This window comes from Lutra lutra, chromosome 5, assembly GCF_902655055.1.
Source record: "Lutra lutra chromosome 5, mLutLut1.2, whole genome shotgun sequence".
Taxonomy (NCBI): domain Eukaryota; kingdom Metazoa; phylum Chordata; class Mammalia; order Carnivora; family Mustelidae; genus Lutra; species Lutra lutra.
Genome location: NC_062282.1, coordinates 4,923,198 through 4,949,647, shown reverse-complemented (window position 1 = coordinate 4,949,647; position 26,450 = coordinate 4,923,198). Strand labels below are relative to the sequence as shown.

Below are 26,450 nucleotides of genomic sequence, written 5' to 3'. Positions count from 1 at the left end.
AAGAGAGAGGCTCATTAACAAGCTATCACTTTCCCATTAAATATGGGCCTGAACTAACAGCCCTTTTACAGACCGCACCCAAACCCAAAACAGAGGCTGTCATTCACCTCAGGGGACGTCAGAAGGACCTGTCTAGGGACTCTAGAGGCAATCACCTGGCAGACGGTGCAAGTACTGAGTCCTACACCAGTCCAGGCACCAGTAACAGATAGAGCCCCAGTCTACTCGGACCAAGAAATCTGGGTGGCCCCAGAATGGGGATTTTCCAAAAAAATGCACAAGACTGGTTTAAAAACGACAGAGGAAAAGTCTTTATACCCAAAGGCAACTAATGGAAACCAATGCACGGTATACGTCAGTCTACTCGTTTGGGTGCAAAGGCTGTGCAGCAGATGATTAAGAACACCTCTGATGGGATTCACGTAACCACTAGGAACCCTGTGTGGTTTGCACAGAAGTAAATCCCAGAGGGCTCAACCCTGCCCCTTAAAACCAGTCCAAAGTAGGGGGACATATCTTGGGGAGGACTGGCAACTAGATTTTACAAATGCCATCTTGTAAAGGATATAAGTACTCACTGGTCTACGCAGACACCTTTTCTGGATGGATAGAAGCGATCCCTTGTGAAACAGAAAAGGCCACTGAAGTGATGGAATGTTTATTAAGGGAAAGCACCCCTAGATCTGAACTGCCTAGGTCTGTACAAAGGGACAATGGACCATCTTTTATTGCACAAATAACTGAGCAAATTAGCCCAGGACTTAAAATTTAACTGCTGTGTGCATTCGGCCCAGCATCCGACATGTTCTGGAAGGGTGAAAAAGTCCACCCACACCTGAAAATAACAAATGTAAGCATTTCCACTCAAGAAAATTGGTTTACTCATTTACTGGTAGGACTTCCCAGAACGAGAATTGCCCCAGAGCAACCAGCAGGGGGAAGCCCCTTTGAATCACTCTGGATGCCTGTTCTCACTGTAGATCTGTCCAGAGATGGGGCCTACAGCGCTCTGTTGAATTACTCACTTGAGGCTGGGTTAATCCATGAATCTTGACACCAGTACTCAGACCAAATCCTCCCTAAACCTGATCTGACAGTAACTAACTCCACCTCAGACAGACCAGGGAAATGGGATTTACTTAGAGAACAGGAATTCTAGGAGGGGGACTTGACTCCAAAACGGAAGGGCCCCTACTGGCCGAATCATGTATCATCGCCATACGATGAGAAGGCCATTCCTCGTGGATTCTTTTACCAAGAATTCAACCTGTGTCTTCCTCACAGGACCCCAGGGTGCCAACTAACATGCTTCCTTACTCCCGTGAACCTGTGGAAGACCTCAGACTTCTCTTCAAATGACAACGAACAGTGTACCTCTCTTTCTCATTCTCTTTTCCCCAATTTATACTGATAATTCCTTCTTAACATGGGCACAGCGTTTTTATGAACTTCATAATCGAACAGCTTGCCGGATACATAGGATTCTGCCTGGTTTGGGCACATCTGGTCTGCCTGTGCGGGTCTCCCCATCACGGGCTTTCTTTGTATACCCATGTCTCAGTTACGACCTATGACCCAAGTATGACAATATTTCCTGATAGATCTATCACAAAACAAAATGTTACCCTCTGGCCTGTGATCAGTACCACCTGGAATCTCCCCGGCCATAGTCATATCCCAAAACAGTGAGTTTCTGACTGAATTCACTCATCCACAAATAAATACGTGCCAGAGAATGTCTAAATGACAAACCCCAACTTATCGGTATATGCAGGATGGAATATATCAGATTTGGGACAAATATATATGGCTCACCCCCACAACTGGACGGCTGAGTCTGAAAACGATTCTCTGCTGGGAACAAAGAAACCATATGATGATACCTGGGCGAAGGGCACAGGGCAGTTAAGATGGCCGCCATCTGAAATACGTTCACCGATCATTGTTCTTCAGGCCACTGATTGGTTTGCTACTGATTAGACAAGCAGGCCCAGAATTAGGCAGCGGGCTCCTAATGGGACCCAGTGGGTACATGGCTGTAACCTAAGGCCATGGCTTCTCCTAGGCTGGCTAGGTCACTGCACTCTGGGTTTTGTTTGGATGAACCAATGCACTTTGAAAACCATTACTAACCCAGCCAACCTTCTGAATTCAAAAGAACTGTGGACACACTGCATGTTTCACTGGTATGACCACCTACCTTTGTTCCCTCTTTATGACTGGGGGATGTCACTTGGTACATGGAAGCCCTTGATAAGTACACGGTCAAAGTCCTAAATGACTCCAGGGCAGCACTGTGGGTTAGATACTGAAGTGACACAGATGCCTGAAGCAGTCCTACAAAATAGAGTGGATTCAATGTTCTGACAGCAGCCCAAGGGGGTGGGCGCCCCAGGATTAGAATGGGATGTTGTGAATATATCTCAGATTATCACAAAAATGTAACAGGATTGCTAGAAGATATGAATACTCATACCAGCGCTTCAAACCATCCCTCCCACTGCTTTAATAATTAAACTCCTGGACTGGAGGGAGATTTTGGTCATCAAAGGATCTTATCTGGGCTTCTTTTTCATTCATTTTAACCATGTTTTGCTGTATTTTCTGAAGTCTCTCTACCTGGTGGAGACTCCTTCACTGCCACACCTTCACGCAGACAGATGATCCTTTCTACTCAAGGAGATTTGTGCATGTTGTCTACCTTGGATTCAGCTGCCTCTGCCTTTCAAAATTCCTACATATACATTCCCAACTGACCAGTGCTGACCTGTAGAAGAGATGTCTCTACCCTCCTTATTTAGTAAGATGCAGTGGGAGAAGATGAGACCTTCCACCCTCAGCAACCTTAAAGGTTTAAGAGTCAAAAATGTTCTGGGATGGGGGGCGCCTGGGTGGCTCAGTTGTTAAGTGTCTGCCTTTGGCTCAGGTCATGACCCCAGAGTCCTGTGATCGAGCCCCATATCGGGCTCCCTGCTCATTGGGAGGCCTGCTTCTCCCTCTCCCACTCTCCCTACTTGTAGTATCTCTCTTGCTCTTTCTCTCTCTGTGTCAAATAAATAAATAAATAAATAAATAAATAAATAAATAAAATCTTTAAAAAAATATGTTCAGGGGGAAATGAGGAGGAGAATAAAGAGGCAAGAGAAATATAACAACAAAAAAAATCATCTTAACATGTGGCCCACTGATACACATTTGAGACATACAGAAAGTGGCATTGCTAAAGGGCCTCATGACCAGAGTTTTACTGGATAATGAAGGGTAAATTATTTAAAAAATTTTTTTTTAAAGATTTTATTTATTTATTTGACAGAGAGAGAGAGATATCACAAGTAGGCAGAAAGGCAGGCAGAGAGAAAGGGGGTAGCAGGCTCCTTGCTGAGCAGAGAGCCCATTGCAGGGCTCGAATCCAGGACCCCAGGACCCTGAGTTCATAACCTGAGCCGAAGGCAGAGGCTTAACCCACTGAGCCACCCAGGCGCCCCAAGGGTAAGCTATCTTGACAATAGCTAGCTCTCTAAGGTCTGACAAGCCTCACTTTTTTTTTCTGTTTAGAGAAAACATGATCTTTTTTTTTTAAATTTTTAAATTTTTTTATAAACATAAAATATATTATTAGCCCCGGGGTACAGGTCTGTGAATCACCAGGTTTACACGCTTCACAGCACTCACCATAGCACATACCCTCCCCAATGTCCACAACCCCACCCCCCTCCCCCTCCCCCCCCCCCCCCAGCAACCCTCAGTTTGTTTTGTGAGATTAAGAGTCTCTTATGGTTTATCTCCCTCCTGATCCCATCTTGTTTCATTTATTCTTTTCCTACCCCCCAAACCCCCATGTTGCATCTCCACTTCCTCATATCAGGGAGATCAAAGCCTCACTTTGAACAGACACAAATTCCTAGAGACATCACCATCCCTGACGTCCACTAGCTACAAAGTGAGCATCAGTCACTCCTCTCAGCCCTAGGCAGCTCCTCCTGCCCATGGCTCCTGCCCTTGTGCTGTAATAAAGGCACTTTTTTTTTTTTTTTTGCACCAAAACCATCTCAAGTATTCTTTCTTGATGGCTCGCTCACCAGCCCCACATCCGTAAATGCCCATGAGCCCCATGTACGCGCTGTCATGGTGGCCAAGCTGACAGGAAGCCCATCACCCCGCTCTTCCTGCCACTGAGCCCCTGCGCTTCATTCACGCATAAATTAGACTTCCAAGCACATCTGGTTCTGGGCTCACTTCCCCTCCGAGAACCCTGCCAAACAGGGGCCACTGCTATGAAGAAGGACCGTGACGAGCCTCTAATTCTCCTGCAGAAAGGCCTGAACCACACATGTCTGCTCAGACGTCCGCATGGGTTTGTCAGTTCTCTGGTTCCTGAACTTGTCTGGGTTGATTTCTCAGAGGCCTCCGCTCATTTAGGCGGCCTCCGGCCCTCTCAGTGCTTGCAATGGATCGTCAGCCTTTTTGGAAACGTTCAAGGCCATTGCTGCGCGTTTGGTTTTCGTTCACTTCCCCCAGCTTGTTTAAGCTGCTGTATACACCGCATATAAATGAGCTTATGTTGCTTTGAAGAGATTTGTATGAAATTCCTAGAGATAACTTCTGATAAGCCTAATTCAGGCTCACAGGAATGGGAGAAGAATGGGCAAACGGGGATACGGAATTAGTGACAATTGACTCGGACCATTTATATGATTCATGTTAGAGAGAAAGTCTTAAGTCTCTTTTAAGACATCACCATTTCATTTTGGACCTAACAAATGGGCTCAGATTGTTTGTGTTTGGATCTTTACAAAATTGCTCCAGGATTTTCAGGACCACTCAGAGTCACCTCTTCCGAGAAGCCTTCCCTGACCTTCTCAAGATAGAGAAATGTCTCTCCTCCCTCCCCCCTGCTTTGAGCTCCCATGAAAGCCCCACAGCTAACCTATCCCCTCTGCAGTCAGTATGGCAGCCTCCCCCTTCTGACTGGGCTGTGGCTTCCTGGTCCTGCAGGGCCAGTGGGCACTTGATGAGTATGAAGGTTGGAATAAATCCCCTGTGAAAGGCAGGGTAACACAGGTGGGGTTTTGAGGGTAGGAGCCTGCCATCCTGTTGGCCCACCTGGGATCTGACCCCAAGCACATGGCAGCAGGTGGGAACCCAGAAAAGCCTGTGTGTTTGACGGCAGCCCGGGGACTCTGGGGGGAACACCAGAGAGCTGGCTGGCACCTCCTACACTCTCCTCTCCTCCTGTGCATGCCTCCAACACCCCGAGACCTTGACCTGCCCCAGAGTATTATCAATCCCTCTAGTGGATCCCTCTTGAGTAAAACTTAGTAATTTTTTTTTTTTTTTTTTTTTGTTAACATGGTGCTATCTTCAAGGGTGGAATTTTCTGAAAAGAGATCACTTGCCTGGAAACAGTACAAGGGTGGTTGGCTTTATGGGTTAACCTGCTAGGCCATGGTACCCAGTGGTCTGGGAAAACACTAACGCAGGTGTTCCTGTGAAGATATTTTATCCATATCATGAATGTTTATCGTCAAATGACTTTAAGCCAAGAGAGAACCCTTGATAATGTGGGTGGGCCTAATCTGATCAGATGAAGGCCTTATTAGCAAACATTAAGGTTTCCCAGAGAATAAGGAATTCTGCCTCAAGGTGGAAACATCAACTCCTGCCTGAAACTCTGGCCCACCTTCCTGCTGGTCTGCCCTGTAGATTTTAGACTTGCCAATTACTTAAAATATATCTTTGTATATCTATCTATTGATCCATCCATCCGTCCTATGGGTCTATTTCTCTGGAAAGCCCTGACTTATAATTACATATTTAAAATGTAATGCTGCCATGGAAACAACGGTACTTGTGTGAGGACAGGTGCTGTTCTGCTGAAGAAGGCAAGTCCACCTAAGCTCCTGGTCACTGAAGAAGGCAGGATGAATGCAGGAAGCAGACCCTGAGCTGGGCTAAGAGCCAGCCTGGCCTGGGGGCCCTGTCTTGGGGGCTTAAACACCGTCTCATTTAATCAGAGCAACAGCTCTTCGAGGGAACACTTCAATGGTTTGCACTTTGCAGGTAAGGAAACCAAGGCTTCGAGCAGCCAGGGACAGGAGGAATCACACAGCCGGTGAGAGGTGGCTGGGAGTCTGTTCAAGCTCGGCTCTTCCAGCAGCAGGACACGCCCCCAGGGGAGTGCAGGGAATTGGGGGGGGGGGGGGCGGTTTCTAACCCTCCCTGGAGCACATGCTCTAGCTAGTGGCAGCCACTCCCCAAGAGAGGGGTCTGTAGCCTACCACATGGCCTGTAGCAGTGCCCAAGGCCAGCTCCAGGACAGGGGGTGGCCTGAGACCCTTTGGAGGGAGGCTTTACCCTGCCTGAGGGAGGAAGACTAAATATGCAAACATGCCCCGGAGTGCACACACCAACTCAGGGGCCAAGCACGCCCAGCTCCACGGACTGGTCCTCTCCTTTTACTGTTTTAAAACAAATGAGCTATAATATCTCATTAGGTTAAAAATGTTCCCCACCACTTATCATCTTTATTGGAAATTCCAGTTTCTAAAACCAACACAGTAAATTTAACAAGGGATAAAAATATTTAAAAGAAATTCAAAAGCAATCTCCTTGGGAAAGCACGGAATTACTTATTCCCTGAGAACCATCGCTGTTTAATTTACTGTGAGTATCCTGCATTCTAATTCACCTTATAATAAAATATGTCTTCCATGTCTTTTAAAATCCTTTTAGAAACGAAAAGTAAATTGAAGTTTCCATTTAAGTGCAGGTATGAAATAATTCATAGTGAATTGATGCTTCAGACATATTATTAAATCCCAAAGTGGTTTTTAATTTTCTCTGAGTGGTTAGGGAGGGTCTGTGATGGCCAGTGAGTCATCTCATTTGTCGTTAATTTCATAGTCTGTCTACCATAGATCGGGGGTCAAAAGCTTTGGCCCTTGCCAGTTCCAGCCCTCTCTCTTTACAAATAAAGTTTTATTGGGACACATCCATGTCTATTTGGTCCATACTGTTTCTGGCTGCTTTTGAGTTATCACATCAGAGTTGAGTCATCGTGACTGAGACCCTAGGGCCCACAAAGCTGAAAATATTTACTATCTTGCTAGAAAAATCTTGCCAAACCCTGATGTAGACAGAGTATTCCTCTTTTCCCTCCATTTCATCTTCCTCTTTCATAATTATGCCAAACATCTCTTTGTATTTAATTTTCAGGGAATGCTCTCACTATTATCATGCATTACTCATCCTAAGATTGTCTTAGTATTATGCATAATATTTTAATATTTAATTATCACTTCTAAAACGCAGTGTTCTCAGCTATATAAATATTGCTGAGATTTGACTAGAGAAAAAAGTTTATTTCGGGCTTCAGTTCTGGTGGGTTTCTAGGTTTCAGATATACAGGCACACTGTTCAGGAATGAGCTGCACACAGACTTCAAGCATCGTGCGCACAGCAGGTAGTGTATAAAACACCAGACAAAGAGGAGGGTAAAAACCTGGAACCCTGCTTCTTCCTGGTGACTTCTCGGTTGTGCTTAAAGAAGAAACACCGTCGTTAAGATGCAGTGGCTGTTTGGTCGGTGATAGTCTTACATTCACTGACCAGGCAATGTATTTGCAGGAATCTGCATTTTACTCCTGGGGGACTTAAACCACTTTTCACTATGAATAGAAACATGGATTGCATGAACCTTCGTACTTTTTCTGAACTGCTCTTCCTAAGATGGCGGGAGGGGGGGTTTCTTTTCACTACTTTCTATCTTTTGAAGACATTGATTTGTTCTTCTCAAAAAGTGGAAAAAAATAACAAAAAACTTCATTATTTACTTTTATGCTTAGAAGTGTTTGTCTTTAGTGACAGTTGACAAACGAAACACCATCTGACCTTCAAAATAAAATTCTTGCTCTCACAGATCCTGAGCTTTAGTGTTTGCTCTTAAGGCCTTCATCTGATTAGATGAGGCCTACCCACATTATCAAGGGTTCTCTCTTTGGCTTAAAAGTCAATTGACGATAAACACTCATGATATGTACAAAATATCTTCCTGTGAAGATATTTTGGGTGGGTAGGAACCCACCTGGAGGGATGGTGGGTAGAACCCACCGGAAGGGTTGGTGAAGGTAGCTACAGAGCTGGGCCGAGGCGGGCAACGCCATGCATCGGCTTCCCTGGCTCTCCAGCGCCTGCCACCCATCTCCAGTCAGCCAGCATGGTTCCCGTGGGGCCTGGGGGCGCTGGGTGGGTTCTACACAGCACATGACGACCCTGGGATTGACACAAGATGGAAGCTTCTGAGACTTGTGATCCCTGACTTCAGTTTTCCCAGCCCTGTCTGTGGACGCCGCCACAGTAATGGGTGGGCTAGAGGTGGCGTGTGGGGGGGTATAGATGTCTGTCTCCTGGTCTTGGCATCTGTCTGTGGCGGCCTCCTGACCCCTCCCCATCTCACGCACAGGTAAATTTCACATATATGGACACACACACACAAGTCGATCCTCCTTACACAAGGATTCCATATCGGTGATTCACCTGCTTGCTCAAATGTGTATTCTACCCCCACCCCCAAGTCAGCACCGGCAACACGGCCACGGTCAATCTCAGACATGTGCGGAGTCAGGGAAAAAGGAGTCACCCGGTGTGCGCTTTCATTTCCAGCTGAGAGAGAACAAAGCAGCGCTCTGCCTTCTCGTTTCAAACCCCCTCCCCACCCCCACCACAACCAAGTCTCCTTTATGCAGTCTACAGAGTCCCATGTTTTCCTCGCTTTGGTGCCTTCTGTGGATTTTTCTGTCTCAAGTGGCCCCGACACAGTGCCCACACACCGTCTAGTGATCCTGAGGGCAAGAAGGCTGTGATGGGCCCTGCAGAGAGGGTGCGGGTTCGGGCGCTCGCTGTGGCACTACTGACGGTGAATCAGTGTTAACCGATCCACTATATACATATAAAATAAGGTGTCTTCAATAGTTGATTAACTAACAAGGAAACAGAATTATGTATTGATTGGTTGATGGAAAGGTTATGACGAGAGGCTCAGAGGAAACTAACCCTGTATCTTCTTTAGGAGCCGTGGTCCAGGCTTTGCTAATTTGGTATGTGCTGCCGCTTTGCCAATGTAAACTGAGTATCGAGAACCGGCTGTATCTGATGTCACAGAAACCCGATGTGTATCATGTTCTGGACGTAGTTGGGCATGGTGGTCCTGCTCCGGTGATAATGGGGGACATTGCCCAGCATCCTCTGCCTACCTGAATTCTCAAACTCAATTTTTGGAGCCCAAAATGAAGGGACTTAAACATTTCTCCTTTCATCTCTCATTTTTCATTTGTCCCGATTTGTTGGGAAATGCAGGAACATGGCAGGTCTCTAACACTCATTTTGTTCCATTTATTTTTGTAATTTACAAGTGTCCCAAGGTTGGAGTTAAGCCCAAGGACATGCATGGTTTGGTCTGTGCAGTGTTTTTTGAAACTTCCGAATCAGTTACATTTGGAAATCCAAAGATGCCACATAAAATGCTAAGAGTCCGAGCATGTACCTCTCCCTCCACCTCCTTGTTACCAATCTCCCAACCCTTCGCTTCTATGTCTCTGAGCAACCGCCCACACCAGCAGCTGCACCTGTCCGTGAGGGCAGATCTGTCTGGTCCTTCTCAGTCCGGACAGAGTGGATGAGCTAAAGAACTCCTTGGCCCTCTGGCTTTTGTGGAGCTCTTCCTCCAGTATGGTCTTCCTGGATCTTTCTTGATGGGGTTGATACGCTGCAGCAGACCACCTCCAGCTGGCTCCTCCACATGATTCAAGACCACCCATAAAGCACACATGAGGCTTTTCTTCCCCAGTCAAGGAGACATGAAGAAACCCCCACAAGGAAAAAGAGGCAACACAGGGGGCACAGATGTCACACTCTGAACCACGTATTTATGCTACCCACTGGGGGCCAGTGATACAGACATAAGCCCCACCTGATGACGAATGGGGACACACTCACCCCAAGTTGGTGGGTCAGGCCGCACCACATCCATAATGGAAAGTTTGTGTTCTAGGTATTAGAATAGTGAATCTTGACCATATCTCAACAGGATACAGCCTTTTTTATTTCCCGACTTACCTCATTGTTCTCTACTTCTAGGCATATCCATGTCTCGGCTCCAAGGATGAATCTTGGCTGAGCACATCAAGGATGGAAGGAGCACTACCAGCTCAATATCTGAGAAGACGAGCATCAAGTCACCCTTGACATCCATTTGAGTCAGGACCCATGTGCCATCCACGGTCATGGGCATCTGGTATCAGAGTCCGAGGTGTTGAAATAATAACCCACGTGTGGCTGGCTGGGGGGTTCCGTTTGCCTCCTTCGCCTACCTTACGTCCCTTACCAGCCCTCCTACCCCCACCACCTCTTGCCAGAGGCCCTTTAGACAGAACTCCTGAATTCCTGCTTAGCTGTTCAATCTGACACCATGTCCTACAATGTATTTTTTCATTCTTTCACTTTGTCATAGGTTTAGATGATCATAGAAAAGTTGCAAAACAGTAGAGTGTTCCTATACGCCCTTCATGCAATCATGAAACCACGAAATCAACACTGAACTACAGATCTTGTATAATTGTACCAGCTTTTCCTCGAAAGTCCTTTTACGGTCCAGGATCCCACATCATGGTTAATTTGTTGTGACCTTCGTCTCCTCAGCCTATGATGGATCCTCAGTCATGTCTTTCATGACCTCCGGCCTAGGCACCCTTCCAGTGAACGCGGTTCAGCCTCTGTTCTCACTACAGCTGAACGCCCTGTTTCCTTCCCCTCACCTACCATGTGAACTCCTGATCAGTGTTCCGGACAGGATTATTTAGGCAAGTAATGCTAAGCCTCAGTCCCTCAACACAATGGCAGCTCACTCTCACTTACCCGAATCCGCATGGGTGTCCCTGGTTGGTTGGGTGGCTCTCCTGAGAAGCCGTCCTCCATGTGGTGGGAACATCTTAGGACACAGAAAAGAAGAAAGACAAGTGTGTATGGAAGCTTTCGTCGTTTCTTTAAACAGCACAAGCCAACACAGGCTCGCATCATTTCTGCCCATATTACATGGGTCAGAGCAAATCTGGTTGTCCCCAGATGCAAGAGAAAGGGAAATGTCATTTACTATAACCCAGGAGGGAAATAAGCAGGGAAATCAAGTTAGAACATCATCTCTGATGCTGGCCACTCTTCTAGTCACCAAACTGCTTTCATTTTCTCCCCATAGGATAGAGCTTGCGCACACTCTTCCTAAGAGAGAATGCACACAGCCGTTCAGCTACAGTAACCAACTCAGGGCCCAGGATCTCTGAGTGGATCTGGCCTCTCCGTGGAGAGCAGGAACAGCCCTTTTGGTCTGGTCCCCTGTGACCTGAGAAATACTTGACTTTCCACTGGTTTCCCTGATTTCCAATCCATAGTGGTGGATCGGGGTCTGGGAACACATGGAACCCGCCCTCTTGGAGAAAGGGAGTAGGGAAGGCTCACAACCATCACAGATGCACTTGAGTCCTGCAGGACAGCTGTAGTGACCTTCTCTGCTCTGGAGGCTGATATCCCGCAGAGACCGCCCAGACTTCACCTTCTGGGGGCTCCTCCTTGGTCCTTATTATGCATGGCCACAGGGGAATGGGCTTTGGGGTGTGTGTTCTCCTGGTGGCAATACAGCTTTGGGAGCTCACTTCCTGTTTAGCAAAGACTGGAGACTCAAAGTTTGTTTTTATGTCCCAAACAACTGAAGGATTTTTGGGGTCCAACTCATGGTATTCTTGGCAGTACAGTGGTCTCAAAAACTTAGTGGCTTCTGATCTAATTGTACCAGTAACCTCACCCCTTTCTTGGATGTCATTCTGGAACCTACTTCGTTTCACCACTTCCTCACTGCTCTGAATCTGTCTCAGCTCTCTGAGGCCACCGGGATGAGTGGGAAGTCCATGCACTTATTCACACCTTGGCCCTCAGTCACTTTAGGAACCTTAACTTAGGAGGTTCACCAGTACTTAACGAGGTCAAAATAGTTTTTATTCCATTACTTACTGGTTGGGGGGCTAGACGCAAGTTACCTTTTGCAACCCTACAAGGCCCTGAATTGCTGGATCCTATTACCTTTCATTTTCTGCTTACAAAATAGCCAATTACTCCCTGAGTTCATCTCTTTCTTGCATTGCCTTTCCAAACAGATCCACTTCCAATTAAAACCCATTTCTAATATTCCATTTTCCAGCAACTCCTCCTATGATCCTACAGTGATGAGGTCTGCCTTCCAAGTCTCTGCAGGCAGCCATCTTGCCATGTTTTGTCAATGCCTGAGCAGATGTTCAGCCATCCAATAAGCCACGTGTCTTCCTTGCCTCCTGTCCAACTGCTAAGAGAATGGCTACATAGTTTTGTTACAGTAGCAACCTCCTCAAGATACCACTTTCCACACTACTCAATAAATCATGCTATCATGTTGCAATCATGTTGCAAACAACCCACAATTCCCGTGGCTCCACAAAATAAATTCATTTGCCACCTTCCCCACATCCACTGGGGATTTCCCAGGTAGGGCACCCCCCTTCAGACAATGACTCAGTGATCCAGTGCCTTCCATCTTGGGATGCTGCTGTTTCCAACATGGGGCTCCAACTTGCCATAGGAGAAGAGAGGAAAGATCAGGTGTCCAAGACTTTATGGGCCAACCTGGATGTTTCGTACATCACATCTGCCCACATTCCGTCAGTCAGAATTAGTTTTATGGCCCCACTCAAGTACAAAGGGATGTTTAATGTCATCTTCCTGGGCGTCCAGGAAGATAATTAAATGGTTGACAATAATTAGATTCCTGGCACAAAGACCGATCTGAAATGTCACCTGGTATCTCTGCAGAATCAGGCATTTCTCCTCCACTGACACTGTGTCTTGTACATAATTTGCACCTGCCACTTCGATTAAAAATTATTTTATCGTCTGTAGAACTGGCAGGTAAGGAGTGCCTTGAGGTGAAGAACTGCCCCGGGGTGCTCGCTTTGGCAACACACGTACTAAAATAGGAATGATACAGAGAAGATGAGCAGAGCAAGGATGACATAGACATTCATGACGCGCTCCACGCTAAAAAAGAAAAGGAAGAAAGAACGGTCCTGTAACCATCTCCGTAGAACCCGAGCTTGGCACGTGCAGGTGCTGAGTGTTTGTCAAGAAAACAGGAGCCCAGACGGAGGCCAGACTAGAGAAAATGTTGACTGTTCCTCCTTGCAGAGCAGAATGGGGTTTTTCTAGTAGCAAGGAAACAACTGGAGGCTATCATAAGACATGTTTTCTAATAAAAGTGAAAGTAACATCATGCTCCTTTTTATTTTTTCAAGTGGGCAACTTGTTTTCCCTTCTCTTTCTTGGTGTTTACTTGGTAATTTTGCATTTCCCACTGGACTAGTCCCGGCACAATGAAGCTCCCAGCAGAGGCTGTCATTCATATTTCTTTGAATAGCATCTCTTGTCCTGAACTAAACTGTTACTTACGATAGAAAAAAAAAAAAGTCCGTAAGATACAGGCATTGGATGTTCTTAGGATTTAAGTTGCCACTCAGTACTGGAGGGAGATGAGTGGGGAGGCTGTCCCCTGAAGACTTAGGACTGTGACCCAAGACTTCACTATTCAAGGAGCTCAAGACGGAAAACCTTCCCAGTCAGGCAGAACTGAATCCAATTAACTGACTGAAATACACACAAATGCGGAACAACAGCTCATTTGTTTGGTATTAATCTGAGAAACAAAGGGCGCCTGACGAGGCCGCACAAAGGAATTCTGCCCATTATCTGAAATGTCTCTGGCTCCTAAGCTGGGGTGTGTGAGTGTGAGCCTGGGAGGAGGCTCCTCAGGGCCCTGGTCTGTCGTTCAGGGAGCCCATCACTAGTCACTAGGAGGGATGGGCCAGGAGCTGATGGGTGGTGGCTGTGTTGGGGTGCCACATTTAGGGGATGCCCTCAGGGGTGTGAATAGTACAGGTTTGTATTTCTCTAAACAGTTTTCTAGCAGATGGACGTGTCTTGTTCTGAAACAGTCAGCACCTAGTGACAATTTTATGACAGGTAGATGAGAAGAAGGGCACCTTTTTATAACTTGCCCCAAAGTGTCACCTGAGCTAGCTGTGGCCACATGGGGCAGGCTCGTCCTACCTGTCCTTAACTGTCCCTCCACAGTGTCTGGTTTGCAGAAGGGACTAGCTGTGCAAACAGGTGGCACACTTGTCCTAAAATCGACTGCTGGGAAGTTGGCCCCTGTTTGGGGTTTACACACCTGCCTTTGAGAAGTCCATCCAGCACGAGGGCTCTCTGAAGAGCTCAGAGTCACCCGTCCACTCTCCTGGGCGCCTTTTAACAGGAGGGCACTGGAGCACAGCCCCGTGAAAATCAGAGCATCAGAAATTGAGTGGACAGTAGAGTTCCCATCTACCTTTCTCTCTCCAGACATGGTTTCCCTATTATTAACATCTTCCATTAGCATGGTGCATTTGTAATAACTGGAGATATTAATAATACAGTAATAATTCAAATAGAGCAAAATGTAAACAGCATTTAAACTGAATAACTAAAATAGATGAACATTTAAATGACAAATACAAATGATTATAATGAAATAATATTATAATAATACATCATGATTAATTGAAGTCCACGGTTGACATTAGTGGTCACTCTTGGCGTTGTACCCTCTGTGGGTTTTGACAAATGCGTAATAACGTGTAGCCATCGTCACAGTATCATACAGAGTAGTTTTGCTGTCCTAGAAATCCTTTGTGCTCCACCTGTTATCCCTTCCCCCACCCTGACAACCTCTCATCTTTTCACTATCTTCACTATCTTTTCACTATCTTCGGCCTCTTCCAGAATGTCACGTAGTTGGAATCATACAGCATGTGGACTTTTTGAATCCGTTCCTTCCACTGAGTGCTCTGCCTTCAAGTTTCTTCCTGGTCTGTTTGTGACTCCATAGCTCATTTCTTTTTAGCTCAGAATAATATCACACTGTTGGGATGGGCCACTGTTTCTTCACCCACTCGGCTGTTGGAAGACACCTTGGTTGTGTCTAAGTTTTGGCGATTGTAAGTAAAGCTGCTACACCCATTCATGTGCATGTTTTTGTGTGGACATAAATAAATGTTCAACTCCTTTCAACCAGGTGAGCACACGTGTTAGATCATTTGGTTAAAAGTGAGTTTAACTCTGTAAGAAACTGTCATGCTGCCTCCCAAAGTGACCACATTGCCCTCCACCCAGCGATGCAGGAGAGTTCCTTCTGCCCCACGCCCTCACCAGTGTCTGGAGTCCTCAGTGTTCTGGATTTGACTACTCTGATAGGGGTGTGCCAGCATCTCATGGTGGTTTTAATTGGCGAGTCCCTGATGACATATGATACTGAGCATTTTCTCATATGCCTGTCGCATAGGTGTTTTTTCCTTCATGGGCCTAATGCAGACATTTCTTCCTCCAAGCAAAAAGAGCTGGCTTATGGTGACAAAGGAAACATGTTTCTAGACTGGTTGGGCTGAACATTCCTTCACCACATCTTTCAAAAGTGATGGGTAAGGATACTCCTACCAAGTAACATTCTTTTTTTTTAGGTGCTTTCAAATTTGGCAATCAGCGCTAAAATAGGGAATAAGTGGGGCCCTCCTTAGGGAATCCTGGTTGGGGATGGAGATTTCTCAGCCCCACAGATCCTTGGAGAACAGATTTTGCTGCTTTGCAATGGAGGGAAAGTAACCAATCCAGACTGTTGAATACTTTGCAAAGAGTAAGATACCAATAGATTTGAGATGTTTCTACATTCCTGCCTCCCACGTACGTATTTTAGGCCAGGGCCGCTGGATTTTACGAGAGAAAGAAAAGCACTATCTCTTTGACTCTTGCTTTTAATTCTATCAAACCGAAGATGTTTAGTGTCTGAGCTTGCCCTTGCACATTCTCCCTAGGGCGCTATTTCCTAGGACAGCAATACTGAAGACCACCCCGTCCGCTATAGTGCAGGAGGCACAGAGGGGCAGACCTGTCCTCACCATCATGGGAACACATCAATAACATGCAGACATCAACAGGGATAGCAGACAGCTACAGGTGAGAACGTGACGGCTGGGAGTATCGGTGTCCACCTAGACCATGACGCTTGGGCTCGTGCCAAGATTTCTAGGGGGACATTGGTGGTTGACACTGTCTGCTCTCAGGTGTGTCCCTTGAGATGGGACTGCCTGACAGCAGAGTGGCTGTTGGTCCAAGATGCTTAATGGGATCCTTCAACAGTCGGTGTGCAGACAGCCCTGGTCCTAGAGACTTCGATTATTTTCCTCCTTAAGCACTGGGAATAAATGAAGGCTTAGCTTTCTGAAATGCCTCTTTAATTCACGATGCCCAGGAGTCCAGGCTGACTATTCCTGGCTCCTCAGCACTTGGGCAGCTTGGCCATGACCTTCCTGGTCCTCAGCTCCATCCTGGCCAAGCTCTGATGAGCCTCGCTCTGAGAAGCAAGATGAGGAAGTGGCAGGTCTTTTCACATCATCTGGGGTTTGTGTCTGGCCCACGGACGGTGCCTCCCAATCAGCTCTGAGCATCACACAAAGCTTTCCTACATATTCTCTTCAGAACACAGAGTTTTAACAATCTCAGTCATTCTTTCTCAACCAGCTCTATTGTAGGTGATGAAGACCCATTCTTCCAGTGTGACCCATAAAGCAACCCCGTTTCCGGCATCTTCCTAAACGAAATGTCAAGTTAGAGAGTTACCCTGGCAAAGGGCCGTCTGAAGGCAGGGCTCCTCTCCTACTGGGAGGCCTGCATCAGCCTTTGAAGGACGTAAGGTCCGCCTCCCCTTTCCCACTTGGGGCAGAAACAATGCTCATCACAGGACCAGCTGTGCAGACAGTGTGGACGCACTGTCTCCCCAAGATGCTCCCTTAAACATCGAGGCTCCAAGCCAGGTGGGCAGTCTTGTCTCCTCCCTGGTGGAAGAAGAAGGCCCACCACCCTTCCAGAATGCAGGAGAATGGTGCCCAAGCCTTTATGCTCTGCCCCCGAGAGAGGTACCTGTCCATCTGGCCGTAGACATCTAGACACAGCCCTGCAGAAGCACCGCTATCCTGCCCCATTAGACATCTGTTCACCCTACAGACGGCTGACTGCTCTAGCAGAAGCAGGCATTGAAGAAATAACAATATCTGGTTTACATTTGGCTGCATTGAGGCTTTTACAAATGAAAGGAGAATACTCTGAAGTAGTGTTTTTGACGTCCATTGGTCGGAGGTGATAGAAACTGACGTTCCAGCCCTGCTTTCTTCAAGGAAAAGGGGAGAATGTCCAAAATAAATAAATAAAGCCAGCCCCGGGAAAGCGGTCTACTTCCAGCCGGTCCTCAGCTGGAGCACAGCTGACTGTGTTCATGAGGTCCTGGCCCTCAGGTGAGGCCCTGGGAGGACCGGGACACGGTTTTGCTGACTTAGCATGCCATTTATTTTCTTCTGACACTTCAGGTGTGGAAATGACCCCAAACAAAGGTGCGCCTGGGTGGCTCCGTCACTTACACGGCTGCCTTTCGCTCAGGTCCTGATCCCAGCCTCCTGGGATCCAGTCCCACGCTGGGCTCCCTTCTCAGTGGGGACCCTGCTTTTCCCTCTCTCTCTGCCTCTCCCCTGCTTGTGCTCTCTCTCTCTCGCTCTCTCTGCCAAGTAAATAAATAAAATCTTTAAAAAAAAAAAAGAAAAGAAAGAAATGACCCAAAACAGCTGGGAGAGGAAGCCCCTCTGACCGTGTTTGGTGCCCCCTGCCTCAGTCCACAGTGCGGAAGGCACTCCTGACGCCGGGAAGCATCCTCTGCGGAAGGTGCAAGAAGCTTCTGCCTCAGCGGCTCCCGCTCTCAGCTGGAGGCCAGCGGGGAGAGTCTGCCCAAGGCCGCGAGTGTTCCCAGATCTCAAGTGAAGGAGGCTGTACCGGCGGCCTTGCTGAGGGAGAAGCTGGGACGCAGATGGTTTGCGGAGAAAGCAAGTAGAAGGTGGGAGGGAAGTCACCGCCAGGAAGAGCGCCAGACGCCAGGAAGTCAAGTGGGGAGAAGCTGGAGAAGCTTCAGCTCTGAGCCCTGGGGGTGCTGGAGGGGATTCTGAGCCCGTGGAGGAGAGGCTGTAGGGCCAGATGGAAACAACCTGCTGCTGGTGATGGTTAAGACGGTGACAGCCTCTGGAATGCCCCCTGAATTCAACCCCTTCCTGCCAGGCCAGCCCCTCCCTCTGCCCTGCAGCTTAGGTGACACCCAAATCCCAAGGCTGAGGCCAGAGACAGGCGGGGGCAGGGGACAAGCATGGGAACCGCCTCTTCCAATGCGGGCTGCACTGAAGTGGGGAAGGAGGTGCTCTCAGACCCAGGCTCCAAGTAGGGAGAGGGGCAGACGGGCCAGGAGAGCGCAGTGGGCAAGGGCTTTTGCCTCTGGCCCCAGCCTGGGGACAGCTGCGAGAGGGTAACTGCAGCCACGGGAGGAGCTCACAAGGGCCTCCGGACCTGAAGAGGCGGCTCCGAAGGGAGCAGTGAGCAGGGTGTCTGCACGTACCTGCTTCTCCGGGGATCCCCAGTTACAAGGGAGGGCCGCGGCCAGGCAGAGAGGGCCAGGGGCTACCCCCCTGACCAGTGACGGCTGGGACACGGGTTCCCCGAGGAGAGGCTGCGGCCCCAGCAGCAGATCTGTCTCCCTGCAGAGAGGCCACCTGCCCGGCAGGCAAGGGCGGACGGGGCCGGGGTCCCAAGTTGAACCCTAGCTAAGAGCTGACCACAGTTGGGGGGGGGACCCGTGTTCACACATGGGAAAAAACAGGCAGTGGGCCCTCCCCAGGAGCGCAGGAGGCTGGAGGGACCAGCATCCACAGACTGACACTTACTACAGCTTCTAAAGTCGTGATTTGTTTGGCAATCTTGGACTTCATGGTAGCCCAAGGACTCCCCAAATCTCATCGTTGGTGAAGCTAGTCAGGGTTAAGTCAGGTCAAGTAACAGCCCAGAGGCAGATATAGGGACTCGCACTGGCCTAGGGAGGGGCTGTAGTTTCTAGATGTTACTCCTGCCCTGCGACGGCCACCCCCTCTCCCTGTAGGTACCACTAACTTGCTTCCAAGGAGACAGGCTTCCAAGACTGAAAATACACGAGCCAGTGGTGTTTGGCAGCAGACTTGAAGGCCTCTAGCCAGGGGCAGTGCCAGGCACAGTACTCCAGACCGTCCTCCTGAGAGCCACCATCCCCCTGCACAACTCTTACTTAGGGATCCAGACCCCCGGGCTTTGGTGCGCTTCCCGGCTTCCACCGAAGCACGGGGCTCTCGTACCATGGCTTTCTGGCTCTGGTGAGAAGCAAAGTGAAAGTCGTTTTCTGTATTTAACAAGCGTTTTGAGCCCTATTATTCCAGGCTCCCTACTAGGTCTTCACGTTGGACTGCGGTGGACAGTGGGATGTGGTGTGAACCACGAAGGTCATGTCGTGCTCATCAGGGATCCTGCTGACCAACCCTAGTGAATGGAACACTCTGGGGTGTCTACCATTCAGGACGGCCGCTAGCAATAGCTTGGGGAAGTGGCAATGTTTTAGGTAAATAACTAGCATAAAACCAGTCAAAACTGGAACAATCTAACACGCTAACAACCAACCTGCTGCTTTTGTTGAATTTGTGTCTGATGGTCTCACACAGTGTTGTCACCGTAGCGCATCCCGCAGACGTGGGGCTGGTGTGTTACAGCGATGTTGTGAGGAACCCTAAGGCAGATAGTAGAAAAGAAAAGAGGAATCACTCATGTCTCTTTCACTGTGATCGGGCTAAGGTGCATCTTTATAGGATGAGGCCACTTTTGGACTAGTTGTTTTTTTTTTTTTTTTTAAGTGAGAAAATCAGGTTAAAATTTTGTGAATAAAAATGACATTTTTAGTTAATAATATTCGCTTTTTTTCTGGTCCAACCAGTTTGCACTGTACCTGGAGAAACTCCACTTTGAGCAAACCTGTAGTTTTTATTTTTATTTTTTATTATTATTATTTTTTTAAGATTTTATTTATTTGACAGAGATCACAAGTAGGCAGAGAGGCAGGCAGAGAGAGAGGAAGGGAAGCAGGCTCCCTGCTGAGCAGAGAGCCCGATGCGGGGCTCCATCCCAGGACCCTGAGATCATGACCTGAGCTGAAGGCAGAGGCTTTAACCCAATGAGCCACCCAGGCGCCCCAAACCTGTAGTTTTTAAATATTTGATGTAAATGTGAAAATATTTAATGAAGTATTGTAACTCAGCATTGTATATATAACTAGCTACTGTATGTATGTATATACATACAGGGTATAGTTGTATAACTTAGAGCATATATAGAACATATGTGCTATATACACAGTATAGTAGTATAACTTTATGACTCTTGAGTGTTACTGGGAAAATGTTCCTATTTTGGTGACTACCGTACTTCGAGTGAATTTTTATAGGCTTCAGCTTTTCACATCAGAGAGCTCCGTGCAGCGCCGGCTGGTGTAGGCGCCTGCGAACTCTCGGGTTATGAATCATCCTGTGTCTTCAGGGTCTGACGTCTCCAGAGAGAGCCAAGTGGGGTAATAGTGTAGGAAGGTTCTCAGGTGTGCATTCCATTCTTTGCAGGGCCGAACCTTTGAAAATGAGATTATTATTTTATGAATGAAATTATTATGTGTTCACAAATGAAATTTGTAAATGAAAATATTCATAGATATTTTCAAATGTATTTCAAATGTGTTTCAAAAATATTTTCAAATGTATCTCAGAAATATTACTCATAAATATGATATTCATGAAATATATGATGAATGAAAATATTTATTCATGACTGAAATTATTATTTATTCAAATTGAAATTTTACGTGCTTTTTAAATACAGAACTCTTAAGCCTGAATTATATTTTGACTGCCAGCTGGAACTGGAATTTCTTACGGTATTACAGTCCACACTTAGTGTGTGATGAAGTGTCTCCAGATCTCCCAATAGCACACTTGTAATTCAGTCCGTGGGATAAATACTTCTGAGCTTTGATAATAAAGCAAAGCTTTCAGTAATTTCAGTCCAGCGATGATGAATATCAGAAATGTAATTACTAAAATTTGCAATCATTCACGGATTAAACTCATACTGAATGTTCTTCAAGGGACATGTAAAAAAAATTAAAATTTTTTTTTTTATTTTAAGATTTTATTTATTTATTTGACAGAGAGAGATCACAAGCAGGCAGAGAGGCAGGCAGAGAGAGAGAGAGGGAAGCAGGCTCCCTGCTGAGCAGAGAGCCCGATGCGGGGCTCGATCCCAGGACCCCGAGATCATGACCTGAGCCAAAGAAAAAAATTTTTTTTTAATTCAGTGTTTATGGCTAAAACTTCCTAAGTTTCGAGAGAAACTCAGCTAAACTTTGAAACTCACAGTTAAAAGATTAAGAAAATGCTGTGTTCTTGGGTGCAGGTAGATGACCCTTTGGACACCAGCAGCATTTGTGGTTCGTGATCAAGTCATGGTGAACTGTAAGACCGTTTGTTACTGGGGCTTTGATCAGCATTAAATATCCGATAATCAAAAAAAAAAAAAAAAAGGTGAGAGGGAGAGAGAATAAGAGAATGAAAGGATGGGAAAGAGAAAAGGAGAAGAATAAAGAAGGAAGTTGGAATCTGGAGATTGCCCCAAGCGGCCTCATGGCTTCACCCCCACCCCAGCCCCTCACTCCTCCTCCCCCTTGGCTCCCTCCACCCCCTCCACCCCTCCACCTCACCCCTGCAATGCAGGGTGAGAGTTCCCGGCCCTGGACGCCCTTGCCAGCACTTAGGTCTGGCCTTTTGATGCTGCCGTTCTGTCTGTGGTGTGTGTCATGGTTTTAATTTGCGCCTCCCTGTGACTGAAGAGGTTAAACACCTTCCCACGTGCTTCTCTGTCTCCCGCACAGCTTCTTAGTCCGTGTCTCTTTGAATCTTATGCTTATTGAAAAGTCCCGCCTCGACTCCCGCTCCCAAATGCCGTTCCTACTCTCCCCATCCTGTACTTCGTCCGTTCTGATCCTCATTTCCTCTTCTCCGAACTCCCTGCCTGCCCTGCAGCCCCTACCCAGCCCCACGCGGCTCTCCACATCGCTGCCCCGGAGTGATGGGGTCCTCCTGTCGTCCTGCAGCGGCCACGGGGCACCTTCTTGCTCTGTTCCTTCCCTGTCTGCCTCATCCTGCCCCGTCCCCCAACGCCCCACTCCCTCTTCTCACCTTATTTTCACCCACACCGGCCTAACCGGTGAGCCTCCTTGCTCCTCCACACGTCTGGTCCTACAGGTATGACTTGTGCCCAGGCTGTTTCTCCCCAAATCATACAAATACTGTCCTCCCTGAGCAGACCCATGGGGCCCTCTGTCCTTTTAAGTTCCCATAATGCAAACATCAAGTTGTATTTTCATGGTACATCGGTCTCCACCCTGGCCCACAGATCCCTGAGGACGAAACTGTATTTTGCCTTTGATCCACCTTGTGTCATGCAGAGCCCGGCACGGTGGGCCGCAGGCGGCTTCAGGGACCACAGACTGAGTGACCTGTCCCTGCCGTTCTCCCTCGGGCCCCAGACCTCAGGGGATGTATATTTAACCTGTGAAACACCTCGCTGCTCCCCTGCCCCCGCCAGTCTGCAGAGGGGTTCAAGAACTCCTTGTGTGGCCTTGAACCCCAAATTCTAACAACTAAGACAACAAAGCCATATTGAAGACTCTGTCCTAGGGATATGGAGGCAGCCGCAGGCCTGCGTGGGGCTCCAGGGTCCCGCCTGCCTTGTTGCCTCACATCTCCCTCCCGATTTACATACCCCGGCTTCACTCTCCTCACAGTCTGGGCTCCATGGCCCTTCCCTATGTTCTCTTTTTTAAAATTAAGAAATAAACAATACATAAAGCTACAAAGTATAACTTCACCCCCAGTATAATAGTCACATCACATAACCCCCAGTGTAACTAGTCACATCACATCACCCCCAGTATAATAGTCACATCACATAACACCCCAGTGTAACTAGTCACATCACATAACCCACCAGTATAACTAGTCACATCACATAACCCCCAGTGTAACTAGTCACATCACATAACCCACCAGTATAACTAGTCACATCAGAAAAAGTAGATTTGATATATTTGCTTCGGATTTCTCAAACCAGCAGGAAGAATTGCCCATCGCACAGCACTGTCGTCACCTAGACTGCCGCCTCAGCCCCCTTGTCCTCGAAGATAATCACAGTCATGGGCTTAACGTGTGTCCAGCCCACATCTTCATACTTCTATTACACACGTGCTCCCCACAGATAGTAAGTTTGTTTTGTTTCCTCTCAAACCGCTAACACTGTGCTATTCTGTAGCGAACCACTCTGCCCCTTGCTTCCTCCCTTCACCAGAAGGGTAACCAGGTCTGGCGGTTCTTTGTCTCACAGGTCACTGTGAAGCAAACCTCCGATCAGCTTTTGTGGAGAAAGTATCCAAAATCATCCCCATCACAGAAGTATGGAGAGAGCTTTTCTGTAATACCCACCAGCCAGACATCGGACCTCTTAACTGATCTTGTGTTTTTTGGTTCTTGGCCTTCTGTTATATTTCCTAGGATCAACTTGATTGTACCCTCTACCTCTTCTACCACATTTTTGTTTTCTAATTTCCTAGATTCACCGTTCTCAGGTAATTTTGTTTTCATGGCATCCTATTGCTGTATGGGTACGATAAACTCAGGTCTTTAAAACATCGAGGTGTGATGGACATTCAATGCACTGCATACATTTACAGTATAATTTGATGCAGACAGATGGGAAGCCATCCCACTAGCAAGATAATGAGCATCAATCCTAAATGTTTCCTCTGGCCCTTCTGTAAACTGCCCCCTTGCCCCCGCCCGCAGGCAAACACTTACCTTACACAGTAGTCTGTGCTCTCTTCTGTCTAGCTTCTTTTGGCCGGCATGGCGCTCCCAGATGCTGTCACTTTGTTACTGCCGCTGAGTGTCCCTCTCACGGCGTGTTCCACTGTATGGACACAAGCAGCAAACGGTTAGTCATTCACCTGCTAAAGGACAGCAGGATTGATTCCGGTTTGGGGCTGTTGCAAATAAAGCTGCTATGAACACTCATGTAAAAGTCTTTAATTAGATACATGCTTTCGCTCCTCCTGGGTAACTAATTACCTAGGAGTGACATACTTGTGTCCGATAGCAAGGGTGTATTTCGCTTTCAAGAAACTGCCAGAATGCTTTCACCGCGGCGCTTCCCGCTGGCAGGGTGCGTGTCTCAGAGCCTCTGCATCCTCGCCAAGCCTCTGTTGGTCATTTTCTTCAACGGAAGTTATTCCGAGAGGCCGATAGATAGCGGTGTCCCCCTGCGGTTTGATGGGCGCCTCCCTCATGACCAAACAGGGCGAGCTTCTGCCTGTGCTTGCCTGCCACGTGTGTGTATTCTGTGGGGAAGGATCCGTTCAAATCTTTTGTCCGTTAAAAAGATTGTTTTAAAATTTGTATTGTTGGAATTCGAGAGTTCCTTATGTATTCGGATGCAATTCGTCCGTCTTACGAGGGGCCCATTGCTGCACATTGCGGAAGCCCGTTCTGGGGCGCATGATGCTCTGCCCACGCACCTACTGATGCCCAAGCTCCTCTATTTTTTTCCTGAAATATTTCCCTTTTGCTTCGGGAGTGATGTTTCTCCAGGGGCCTAGGCTTTCCTTTCATGATGTAGACTTCACTACCTGGTGGTCCTTGGTCGTCAGTCGCGTATTTGAAAAGGCTCCAGGAAAGCTGGGTAGAAGCCTGTACTGAGGAGACCCTGCCTGCCCGGGCCCTGGTGCGACATGAGGCAGAAGGGGACCAGCTCCTACACCGGTGGCTCCCCAGGAATCCAAGGTGGGGAATGTTTCTTTCTGGGATGCCAACTTTGGTTCTTCTCAAATAGCTCATTTTATTTATGAAAGGACCCGGCTCCCACTGTGTGTTTCCCAGAAGTGGGTGTGTACATAGCTTCTGGGTTTTCTGGGCTGTTGGTGGGGTGCTTGAGTGGAGGGGGCGCTGTTATCTGCTCTGAGGAAGTCCAGTTGGCTTTCACCTTGCTGCGCGCGGCACCTCCCTCTTCCGTCAGCCCTGGCATTAGGACCTGCCATTCCCCAGGGCACACTGTGGGCCTCTGTCGCCACAGCCCCCTCCCCGCCTGATCAGCGCCAGCCCTGTGCCCTTCAGTTCCCTCTCACAGTGATTCCAGCCGGTCGGGATCAGGAGGGGGAGTTCATCATAATGAATTGGGGACTTTTAAGTGTACTTCTAAAAAACATAAAAATCATTCCTAATGTGGCTTTTTTTTTAAAGAAAATACCTTTCTAAATCACTGTAGAAAATGTAAAAAAGAAAGGAAGTTGCAAATAAATAATAAAAACAGAAAATATGATAAACGGCATCTCAGTATAGCAGTTAGTGAGAGAATTTGAGCCAACATATTCAATGGCAAAGTCTGCTTATCATGTTGTTAAAGATAACCACACAAATGACATCTGAAGGTTTGGAAGGGCCAGGAAATGCTGGATGAATTTGCCAATAAGAGCAGCAGAGTGGTAGTTCCCACATGAGAGCTGGATCCCAGGCAAGCAGCATTCAGCAGGAAGATCACCTTACGCTGTTAGCAGGGAGAGACAGAAAGTTTTGCAGAATGCCCGCATCAAAACACAAAGCACTGGGTGTTTCACACAACTGAGGAATTAGTGAACACTACTGCTGAAACTAATGATGTACTCTATGTAGGCTAATTGAATTTAAATAAAAAAAAAAGCAAAAAAAAAAAAAACCTCTTAGAAATACAAGGAAAATCTGACACGGAAGAAAAATAAGGTTGCAGAGAATTTTAACAATATGATCAATATTCCTGAATGAACAAACTACAGAACAAACAGCATCAACTATAGAGAATGGCCTTATTCTCACTATAAAAGGCTTGAGGCTGCAGAAGGAGAGACTTCATAGCAAACAATCTCCACCACATCCACAAGTATGAAAAAGAAAAAAGCCTTTCAATGAAATCTCCCAAATGACTGGAAAGAAAAAAAAAAGCACCATTTCCAATAAACATTTCCTAGAAACACTGAGATCCACGTAAACCTAGGAAGTATAGCAGGAGACCATTGAGGATCCTAACTCTAGGAAAATGTGGTTGGTGTCACTTCGCAACACACAGGCTTAAAGGCTGAAAACAGCGCTGGGAAAGCAGCTGAACGAGGCACTCACCTAAGCAGTCACGAGCCCAATGACAAGATCTCCTCCCAGAACAGTGAACACAAGAGAAAAGCAGATACGAAGTTAGAAGATACAGGGGAAATCACCATAACACAAATTAGGTTAGAGTAAAACAAGATAAACGGAGACTGACTAATGAAGAAAACCACC

The 26,450-nt window shown here is 47.3% G+C and overlaps 1 protein-coding gene and 1 pseudogene across 1 annotated transcript in view; one reads left to right on the top strand and one right to left on the bottom strand.

Moving 5' to 3' along the window:
• Nucleotides 1-9,592: 9,592 nt before the first annotated feature.
• SRD5A1 (steroid 5 alpha-reductase 1) overlaps nt 9,593-26,450 on the bottom strand; it is a 39,943-nt gene continuing 23,085 nt past the window's right edge. Inside the window, exons 5-8 of the mRNA XM_047731896.1 lie at nt 23,946-24,057; nt 19,675-19,780; nt 10,912-10,984; nt 9,593-10,288 (exon numbers count right to left, since the gene is read on the bottom strand). Coding sequence (XP_047587852.1) covers nt 24,021-24,057 — 37 coding nt within the window. The 3' untranslated portion in view covers nt 9,593-10,288; nt 10,912-10,984; nt 19,675-19,780; nt 23,946-24,020. The remainder of the gene's footprint in view (nt 10,289-10,911; nt 10,985-19,674; nt 19,781-23,945; nt 24,058-26,450) is intronic.
• Nucleotides 13,020-13,118, top strand: LOC125101437 (uncharacterized; annotated as a pseudogene).